Source organism: Physeter macrocephalus, chromosome 20, assembly GCF_002837175.3.
Source record: "Physeter macrocephalus isolate SW-GA chromosome 20, ASM283717v5, whole genome shotgun sequence".
Classification (NCBI taxonomy): Eukaryota; Metazoa; Chordata; class Mammalia; order Artiodactyla; family Physeteridae; genus Physeter; species Physeter macrocephalus.
In genome coordinates, this window is record NC_041233.1 from 48,265,852 (window position 1) to 48,277,298 (window position 11,447).

At 33.9% G+C, this 11,447-nt stretch overlaps 1 protein-coding gene across 1 annotated transcript in view; it reads left to right on the forward strand.

The window, feature by feature from the left end:
- KIF20B (kinesin family member 20B) overlaps nt 1-8,361 on the forward strand; it is a 75,904-nt gene extending 67,543 nt beyond the window's left edge. Inside the window, exons 30-34 of the mRNA XM_055081430.1 lie at nt 143-340; nt 2,912-3,013; nt 3,420-3,570; nt 6,831-6,973; nt 8,122-8,361. Of these exons, the coding sequence (XP_054937405.1) occupies nt 143-340; nt 2,912-3,013; nt 3,420-3,570; nt 6,831-6,973; nt 8,122-8,199 (672 nt within the window). The 3' untranslated portion in view covers nt 8,200-8,361. The remainder of the gene's footprint in view (nt 1-142; nt 341-2,911; nt 3,014-3,419; nt 3,571-6,830; nt 6,974-8,121) is intronic.
- The last annotated feature ends 3,086 nt before the right edge of the window (nt 8,362-11,447 follow it).

The window sequence follows — 11,447 nt, forward strand, 5'->3', positions numbered from 1 at the left end:
TGCTGTAGCAAATTTGATCCAGCAAATTTTTATCTTCTCCAATTTATTGTTTTTAATAGGTATTTGAGAGAGTTAATTTTTGGCAATTTAGAAATTCATATTCTGCAAATAAGATTTGTTTTCCTTTTAAATTCTGTTGTAGGATGGATCTGTAGTCCTTGACTCTTGTGAAGTGTCAACAGAAAATAATCAAAGTACTCGATTTCCAAAACCTGAGTTAGAGATTCAATTTACACCTTTACAACCAAACAAAATGGCAGTGAAACACCTGGGTTGTACCTCACCAGTGACGGTTAAGATTCCCAAGGCCCGGAAGAGGAAGAGTAATGAAATGGAGGAGGTAAATACTTAACTATTAAGTGAATTAAACAAGTCAACCTTATTATTAAGCTCAGTGATAATATATAGTTAAACTCTGTTACATTGCCCTCCTCTTCATAGGCACTGCTATTAGAGACCAAAATCATGGTTTATGATATATTTAATACTGTCTTAAGAATATTACTGTGGTGAATAGTCCTCAAACAAAAAGCTTATAGATTTTAAAATATATAGATTATTCCTTTTTTTAGTGAAGCTATGACAGGTCAAATGGTGGTGAATTTTAGTAGTGAGCTATTTCAGTATACCAGTCCTGTTCAAACTTAGTCACTTTCCCTCCAATGGAAGAGAAAAGGGGTTGATAAAAGGAATTAGAGAAACTGGAGCAACTAACTTGCTTGAATATAATCTTTGTCATTCAACTAAAATCTTAGGTCTCTATGATCATAGTAGGTTTCAGAAGAGAAATTCTTTTTCTATGAGCCAGTATTAAAATTTGGGTCTCGATTTAGTGGTAGGCCAAGAACGATTTACTTCTTCCTGCTGCAGCTTTCTGATCGTGGGGTTACCATAAACCTTCTATCATATTCTAGCCAGTCACATAAACTTTCTGATCCTCACTTTCCTCCTTTTGGAAATAAAGAATTAGATATAATATGTTTAAAATGTTTTGCTTTTGTTCCACATGTGGTAGATACATAATAAATGGCAATATTTATGTTAACAGAAATATTTATGCTTAAAACTATAATTATAAACTCTCTAGCACAATAACTTTTTTTTCCAACTTGTCTTTTTCACTCCTTTAAAGAGTAGTATATTTTCAAGTTGGTGGAAGAGCAGAAATAATATTAACCGTATTCCTGAGGCTCTCTGTCAGGTAATACATTTGCTGAATGAATATTATTTAACATATTTCCTTCTACACATAGAACACCTTTAGCGATTGTTTTGGAGAGCCTTAGTTAACTTTTAGTCTATATTTATTTAATTTATATTTAGTACACTTTGATACCATTAAGATACAGTTGACCCTTGAACGACATGAGGGTTAGGTGCCAGCCGCAGCGCAGAAAAATCTTGTGTAACTTACAGTCGACGCCCTCAATATGTGAGGTTCCTCATCCAGGGATTCAACCAACTACAGATCATGTAGTAATGTAGTATTTACTATTGAAAAAAATCAGTGTATAAGCAGACTCATGCATTTCAAACCTGTTTTGTTCAAGGGTCAACTGTACTAAGTAGTTTAATTTCATCATCTTTGTTAACATGGTGACTAACATCTATGTTGACTTGATTCATTTTTTTCAAAGGAAAAGGAAAAATTGGTTGTATACTCAGAGGGTTAAGATAAAATTATTTTATTCATTTTACTGCCGGCATATACTCCCAATTTCAGAATAGATACACAGATTGTTGTAGGGTAAACCATGTAGAAACTTAAAAGTTTTCACTGATTTTGCTAGTTCTTTACTGCTGTAATAAACTGAGTGTTGTAAAGTCCTCAGGAAAATAATTTATACAGTGCTATATTCTAATCTAGTGAAGATGCCAAAGAGCTCTTTATTGAACACTACAAGTATGATGGAGTTACAATCTTTCTTCCTTTGCTTCCCCTGATTACCATCTATCTGTCTTTCCTCTTTTATGAAATCTTCTTCTTGTGATCCTTAAGACTTTATTTGGTAACTTGAATTCTGAGGTTCAGTCATGATCTCTCTGCTTCTGTTCTTGCCTTTTTTTTTTTCCTTTTATGCTTATAATCTTTAGTACGATTAGTATTTGCACAAGTTCAGTTCAGTTAATGTACTACAAAAGACTTTGTCTTAAGTAAGATTAAGTGGGGAAAAGAAGAGTGAGATGTCATGCCTTTTTAGTAGCAAAAACAGATTGTATTTCTTAACTTTCACATTTTACCTGTGCTTATACTGCAGATTTTTGTTTTGTTTTCAGTGTCACTAAGTATCAGTTAGAGGTTATGCTCAGCATGATTTGGGAGTTGGGAAAAGGGTAGATAAATATATTGCTATGTTGTATTGTCAAGATGGGGTTCAAATAAAAGATGTTATCCCTTCATTTAACTAACGTAATTTCATCATGATGCATGTTAAAAATTCATACCTTCAATCATTTTGTGATAAAAACATGTATTTCATCATCATGCTGTGCACTTAACTTACATATGTTATATATGAGTAATATTTCAATGAAGTTGGCAAAAAACATTGTACCTTCAGTCAGGGTTTCTCAACTTCAGCGTGATTGACATTTTCAGCCAGATATTTCTTTGTTTTGGAGAGTTCAATGCCCTATACATTTTAAGGGGTTTTTAGCAGTATTCCTGGCCTCTACCCACTAGTTTGCATTAAACCTGCCCCTTATCCCCAGCAGTGACAACCAAAAATATCTTCAGACAATGCCAATGTCCCCTGGGGTCAGAATTGCCCCTGGTTAAGAACCATTTTCTTGTTTTGTTGTTGTTTGTTTGTTAGTTTGCTTTTGTTCTTTTTTTCCCTCCCCTGGAGTCTAGAGAGAGAAAGAAAACACTGTCAGGAAATTAATCAGTGCTGAAATTCATTATTTTTAGGACTTTGTGAAATTTGAAAATAAGAAGAATGCTACACCCAGAACTAATTTGAAGTCCCCTGTTTCTGAGCATAGAAATTCTTCTGTCAAAAAGGAACAAAAGGTTTGTCTTCTAATTTGTCCAAAATTGACCATTTTCATAACTTACATTTATAAAGTAGAAGATGAAAATAAAAATGTCAAATTTGATTAGAAATAATTATTCAGAAGTTGGGTTTTGTCCAGTTTTAACTTATTTATCTTTCATTTTCTATTCATCTAATTCAACTCTGAATATATAACCTTTGGCATTTGGCAAGTAGCAGGTACCCCTTGATGTGTTCACCTCTGACTTATCATTCTATCATACTCATTCTCTGGCCCTTTCATCCCTCTCCTTATATTCTTAATCCCAAGTTCCCTGCCTGAGAATTCATAACCTGTGCCTGGCCTCTTTAATTCAACTATGGCTATAACTGTTTCCTTCTAACATTCCTCATCAACAATAACAACAAGTGTTTGTTTATTAGGTTTCCACACGCCCATCATCTAAGAAAACTTATTCTTTACGGAGTCAGGCATCCACAATTAGTATAAATGTGCCTACTAAGAAAAAAGAAGGAACGCTACAGAAATTTGGAGATTTCTTACAACATTCTCCAACTATTCTTCAATCAAAAGGTTTGCAGAATATTAATTAAATGACCTTTTACATTAGATATATGGTGTTTGCTAATATCTGATTGGTGTATAAACTCAACAACAGTGACTATTATATTTCCAATAGACAGTGTCTTATGTTAGGTATTTAGGGAGGAAACATGAAAGGATGATATGCCTTGGTGTAAGGGAAGAGAAAGATCTGTATTTAAGTAGTAGATGCAGAGAAGGCTGCTTAATGTAATAGTTGTAGAGATACAAGGAAAGTGCATGGTAGTATTGGAGGAAGAGAGCTGTTTGTTTGGGGGCTGTGGGAAGATTTTATAGAAGAGATGGGATTTAACATGGGTGTTGAAATGTTGGAAGATTATACCTCCTAGAGATAATCACTGTTAGTATTATGGTATATTTTCTTCTACTGTTTTTTTCTCTGCATGTATAAACATTACCTAATCATATATATCAAAAGCATATATTTCCATAAATATGTATTGGGTTTAATTGCTTAATGCTTTTTTCTTTATAATATAATGTAGACATACTAATACTTTGTATAAATATGTGCTAAGATATATATTCTCTCTATACACGTATACATAAATATATATTTATATGCACATCTACCAGAGGGAACAGTTTTAACACGAATAGAGTACCAGGAAAGTGTAGGGAATGTGCAGGCAATTACAGGTAGCAATATGCATCTGGCATCTAGAATGTGGAGAGATTATTGGGAGGAAGGGGGCAGGAAGGAGTGAGTTTTCATTAGAGTACCTGAATGGTAGCAATAGGATAAATTGGAGACTATAGGTGGGGAGAATGAGGAGGGAAAGGGGCTGAAAGCAGGGACAGTTGAATTTAGTCAGATTGGTTATGTAAAAATACTTTCTGTAAAAGCTTAACCACAGAGCTTCCCAAACTTCCTTGGTTCACAGTGCCCTTAATGTCTCAGTAATTTTTTTCATTGTGTCCATGCACCCAAAGAAACACCTAATAGTCCCATCCGTTAATACTTAAGGCCAAACAATCACTGAAAATTCAGCTCCTGAAAATCCAGGTTGCCAAAATATGTCATCATCAGAAGGAAGGTAATGTGATATCTTTTTGAAACTGAACTCCCCTGAGTTACTGAGTGTCACTGTTTTCCTCAAAAATTTAAAATATTCTGAGCTGCTCTTGTGAATTTGCTGCAGCATATCTTGGTACACAGTTTGGGAACTTCAGACTTAGATCCATTTGTTTATATTTTTCAAAAAATATATACATTCTTTGCAAGGTATAGTTTGTATAAGCATAGAAAATATCTGGAGAGACAAACAGCAAACTGTTAAATGTCTAAATTTGGAGAGGTGGGACTTGTTATTTTAGATGCTTCTGTATTTTATTTAAATTATGTTGACCTTTGATTATATATTAAAAAGAAATATGTTTTCAAGGAGAGGGAGGTACCCACCTGGTAATGACTCCCTTGCTTGGTTGACTCAGCTTCTTAACGGCTTCCCTACCTATATACCCGGTCTGGAATTTTTAAAAACTTATTTCTAGTAATATAAAGTATCCCTGTTTGGGATTGTAACTGCAATACATGTCTGTTGTTGATCACTTGGAAATAAAGGGAGAAAAGAAGAAAACAGATTAGTGCTTAAAATTCTGCTGCCCTGATAACTACTGTTAATCCATTACTCAGTAATGCTGGTGTCCTAGTTTATCCCTTTTGTCTATCTCTTATCCATTCAGTACATGGAAGCCAGAGTGATCTTTTCAAAGTGCAAGATGAATTATTTAAACTATATAATTTTTTGTTTTCTTATTATCTTTTCCAGTAGAATATAAGCTCTACAAGTGCAAAATGTCTGTCTAGTTTACATCCTCAGCTCTTAGTATAGTGGTTGTCACACAGGAGTGAGGAATTTCGAAGCTCCAGGCCAAAATCCTATGTGTGATTTGTTTCAGGCTGACCTTAGGCAATTACAAAGGTTTTACCTGTTAGGTCTCATGAGGGAAAGCTACCGTCCCCACATCAAACTTGATACACAGCCAATGCATCTCAGTCTGTGAAGGGAGTTAGTCAAGGACTCAGGTCTCTTGCCAGCCATACTCTTACACATATCTGCATTCCTAGCCTAGGTACCTTCATTTGTATCCTATTAATTGGGGGCCTTCAGTAGAGAACGTCCTTGGGCATCTCTGCCAAAGACGTTATGACAGAGAAGTGGAGGGAAACTTGAAGGCACTTTTCTCCACTCTGACTCTACTTTTCCACTCCTAGCCCTCCCCGCTGGTCTCCAGCACCAAGGTCCATAAAACTGCAAGTGCAAGAGCCTTTTGTTTAGGGCTCACTTGGCAATAAGATCACCCCAACTTCTGTGCTGATCCACCTGACCCAGACTGTGCATTATTCTGTGGGGGAATGTAGAAGGGCGGTGGGAGTGGGCGCTTTCTCAGGTTTAGCCTCTTGCTTATTCAATTGCAGTTAAGTGGTTAAAGGCTTTAACTTTCATTTTGACGTGTTGTCTTAATTAGCCACTCTTGACATCTGGCAGCTCAGCTCTCAGGCTCAGCTCAGCCCTTGACAAGTAGACCTCAGTTCAGCATATTTCCTTAAATGTGTTTTCTATTTAAAAAAATATATAGTTGATATCATATGTACATGGATTTTCTATCCAGAAGTTTTCCCAAATGGAAATATGTTTTCTGTTAAAATCAATATGTGTCTATTAAAAAAATAAGGCATATGTACAAAGTAAGAAATTTTAAAATTCCTATTCAACTTACCAGAAGCAATCAGCTGTTAACAATTTGGTTTCTTTTACTCTATGTGTGCATGTGCACGCGTTTGTTACCTAGAAGTAAAGGGCTCACAAGTTACTTTCACTTAATATTCATTGTGGACGTCTTTACATGTGAGTACTGAACTAGCTCTACCACCTTACTGTTCTTAGTGATGCATGGTCCACTATATACGTATCCTGATCTTTACCTTAATGTAGTATAAACCTCTTCCAAGTCATTAAAGATGCCTGAGTTTTACTGGTTGTACTATAATTTACCAAACCTTTTCAATATGTTGAACATTAGTGAAGTGATATTTTATTTATTTGCCCTTTTATTTTTGCTGTTGATCATTAATTGGTGTGTTTATTAGGCATTTAATTTTTTTCTTTGTGAGTTTTCTATTTGTGTCCTTTTACCATTTATAAATTGCAGTGCTTTTTAAAGGATTTCAAATATTTGCAGTTAGAAAATTATTTCAAGATTTAACTAATGTATTTTTTTCATAGCAAAGAAGATAATTGAAACAATAAGCTCTTCAAAGCTCTCAAATGTAGAAGTAAGTAAAGAAAATGTGTCTCGACCAAAACGGGCCAAACGGAAATTATACACAAATGAAATTTCATCTCCTATTGATATATCTGGCCAAGTGGTAAGCTACTATTTAAGTTTTCTTAAAAGTAAAACTGTTTATGTTCTTTTTAATACCGAAGTATTCATAACAATTTGAATTATATAATGGTTTGAACTTTTATTCTGTAGACCATATCTCTTAAAACACACTTTAAATGTTGTACTTTTGGTACTGGATGTGTTAAATTTATAGTAATTGAATATAAATGCTGCATTAATGTATACAAGTGTCATATGCATCTGCATTTATAAACTCATAAGAGGAATTTTAATTCCATCAATAGAATTATCACTATTTAATAATTTATTGGCTTCTAACATCTATTTTTCTTATTATCTCTATCACAAGAGTTGTACAAATCTGGGCCTAAGTCTGCCTGCTAAAAATATAGAATTGACATTCAGTCATTTCCTCCCACTTTCCCTCTAAGGCTTCCAGGATTTCTTAAGAAAAGACTATAGTTTGTCACCCTGACTCTATGATTCATTCTCCTTACTCAGAACAGGCTGTTCTATTACAGGGAAAGTTCTAATTTTCTATCATTCTTGCATCTGCCTAGTGGATGGAAGTGAAGATAGAAAAGGAATTAAAGAAAAAGCCTTCAACAGAAAATGGCCAAGAAAAATCGGGAGAGACCTTTTGCAACAGTAGCTATCAGATATAAGATAGACACTTGAAGCAAGTAGTACAGAATTAGGATCATTAGGACATGCTTTTGGAAGTACTGTTCTCTTGGTTACTTTTCTCCATCTGTCTGATAAGTACATAATTTTCTCCCTTGGCTGAAGTTATTTCTTTTCTTAGTTGCAAAATAATGCTGTTTCTACTTTCTAAGTTATATACTTGTTACTACAAAAAATCATTTCCTAAAAATTATTTGAGGCACTTGTCTCCAAATATTTTAGTAATTATTTCAAGCTATGAATTCAGTAAAAGTGTGGATTATTTTAATTCCAGAATTAGGTAGTGTTGAAAGAATCTTTTATAAAATCTACTACCTTAGGCATGCTTTTTTATAGAAGATTGTATATCTGCAGTCCAGGAGGAAAAAAAGTACTGTCATGTACTTATTTCAATTATTAAGAACATGAACATAGCTTATTAATTGTAAGTAAGCTTTCATTTTTATTTTTATTTATAAAAAATTGTGAAATTGTTAATTTCAGATTTTGATGGACCATAGAGTGAAAGAAAGTGATCATCAGATTCTCAAACGACGACTTCGAACCAAAACAGTCAAATAAATCACTTATGGAGAATGTTTTAATATAAAATTTATATTCATAATCATTATAACTTGCATCCTGACTTTTTAAAGATAATTGTATATACTATGATGCATCAAATCCCTTTGTATGTACATTGCTATTTTATAATAGTGTAATTTTAATTCAATAAAGAAAATAAGTCAGCAGTTAAGTTTGCTTGTCTACTTTTCTAAGGCTTTTAAATAATAGCTTCTTTTCAAACTGTATGTATTTTCCTGTTATTCCAGGCATGGGACCAGTGAGGAACCTAGGAAAGATGCTGTTATTTTTTGTTTGTTTTTCTATACATGGATATCACAGGTCAGATATTTGGTTTACTTATATTTAACAGTGTTTTAGGAATTGCTTTTACTGTATCTGTTAGTAAATACAGGTAATTTTACATATCTGTTTGGATTATAGCTAAGATTCAGGGAGTAAGTGTGTACAGGTCTTCTAGTTGCTAAAATATGTATGCACATAATTTAGAAAATATCTCAGGCCTTTAATTAGAATGTCTCTTATTTTTAAATAATTGAATAGAGTTGGTTTTCTGATTTTTCCAGGACACAGAAGATTAGAAGCAAAAAGTTAGAAGGCAAGAGGCTATAACATCTAGAGGCCAAAAAATTATACTGTTATCTAGGGAAGATAGAATTTTAGACCTGGAGAGACCTTAGAAATACACTTTCCTCATTTTATAGATGAGAAAACTGAGACCCATAAAATTTACTTTTTCAAGATCACACAACTAACTTATATTAAGCTTTGGTTAAAAAAAATACCAACAAGAAACAAAAAACAAAGCAGAGGCCTCAAGAATTGTTGCCAACTGGGGCTTTTTAAGAGCACACATTTATGCATCTGAAACCTTGAAGGTTTCATTGGATTTTAGCATTGTTTACTATAATCATGCCCCTGAGACAGGAATAAAAGTTATCTTTGGTGTCTTGTTTAGGAGACGCTTATATGTGTTTGGGGAAAACTTCCATCAAAATAGTTAATTTAAAACTGAAACCTCTTTAAGCATGAACATGTTTTTATTATGCTACATGGTTTCATGCTAATATATATATATTATATATATATATATATATTATATATATATTATATATATATACACACATGTGTATATATATAATTGATCCTCATTATTCACAGATTACATGATTACAAATTTGCTTATTTGCTAAAATTTATTTGTCACCCCCAAATCAGTACCTAGGCACTTTTGTAGTCATTCTCAGACATCCCCAGAGTGGCAAAAAAATTTGAGTCACCCAACATGCATGTTCTTAGCTAAGGTTGAACAAGATTACACTGGCTTCTTGTTTCAGCTCTCATACTGTAAACGAGTGTCTACATCCCAGAATGTAGACTGAAATCAAGCCTCAACAACATCTACAAAGGAGACAGAGTTTGACAATTGGAAGGGCTTGAGAAATACCTTGGGCTTTCCACATGCTTATACTAACAAAGCATAACACCAAGTCTGCATAAGTTGAAAGCAATCAGTCAGTAATGCCTACTTGAACAAAAATCAACACTTCAGAGGAAGATATAGCACAGGTTCTCTTTAACATATCTTTTATAACGTGTGACATACAGTCAAAAATTAGTATATATGGAAAGAAACAGGAAAATGAGTCCCATGGTAAAGAAAAAACGTGAAAATAAACCTTGACATGGCACAACTGTTGAATCTTGCAGAAACTTTCAAGCTGCTGTTGTGCGCATGTTCAGATTTAAAGGAAATGCTGTCTCAATGAGTAAGGCAAAGGGAATCTCAGCAGAGAGATGGAAAGTATAGGGAAAACAAGTGGAATTTTTAAAACAAAAATAACTTATGTAAACAATCTGGATAGATTTAACAGCAGATTAGAGGTGTCAGAAGAAAGTATCAGTGAACGTGAAAACAGATCAATTAAAATTGTCCAATCTGAGGATAAGAAGGGAGATTGGAGAAAGAACAGAGCCTGAGGGTCCTATGGAACAATATCAAATGGATTAACAGGTGTAATTGGAGATCCAGAAGGCAAAAAGAATGAAAATAGGGCAGAAAAATATACTTGAAGACATAACGGCCAAACATTTTACAAATTTTATGAGGAAACATTGGCTTTGAAGCACTATAAACGCCAATTAAGATAAATCCAAAGAATAGTACACCTAGGAAAATCATAGTCAAACTACTAAAAACCAACAATAAAGAGAAAACTTTGATAGAACCAGCAAAGTCTTGAGAAATACAACAGGTTGCAGGTAAGCCGCTGACATGGAGAAAATATTGGAGTATGTACAGGCAGAGTACGTATATATAAAAATATATTAAAAGCTCTTAAAATTGTAGTGAGAACACAACCAACCGAACAAAAATCTGGTAAAAGACTTGAATAGGTGCTCCACTAAAGACGATACAGGCAGTGATCAGTATACTGTATGTATTTGTATATTGTCACTATACATATGAAAAGATACTCAAGGTTATTGGTTATCATGGGAAGGCAAATTAAAGCCACAAGTAGAAGGAAAACTGCAGTGAGAGAAGGAAGATCAGTGATTGCCTTGAGGCTGTGGTCAACAGATGGGATCCGAGGACATGAGGAAACTTCTTGGGGAAATGGCTATATTCTATGCCTTGATTGTTTTGTATTCCGTATGCAATTTCTAAAAATAAAATTGTCTTTGAAATGAATGAATTTTATTGTATGAAACTTTACCTCAATAAAAAGCTGGGGAAAAGGATTTAAAAAAAACTCAGAAATAAATGAAAAAGAAATGAAGGAAACAATAGCAAAGATCAATGAAACGAAAAGCTGGTTCTTTGAGGAGATAAACAAAATTGATAAACCATTAGCCAGACTCATCAAGAAAAAAAGGGGGAAGACTCAAATCAATAGAATTACAAATGAAAAAGGAGAAGTAACAACGGACACTGCAGAAATACAAAAGATTATTAGAGATTATTACAAGCAACTGTTTGCCAATAAAATGGACAACCTGGAAGAAATGGACAAATTCTTAGAAATGCACAACCTGCCGAGACTGAACCAGAAGAAATACAAAATATGAACAGACCAATCACAAGCACTGAAATTGAAAGTGATTAAAAATCTTCCAACAAACAAAAGCCCAGGACCAGATGGCTTCACAGGCGAATTCTATCAGACATTTAGAGAAGAGCTAACACCTATCCTTCTCAAACTCTTCCAAAAGATAGCAGAGGGAGGAACACTCCCAAACTC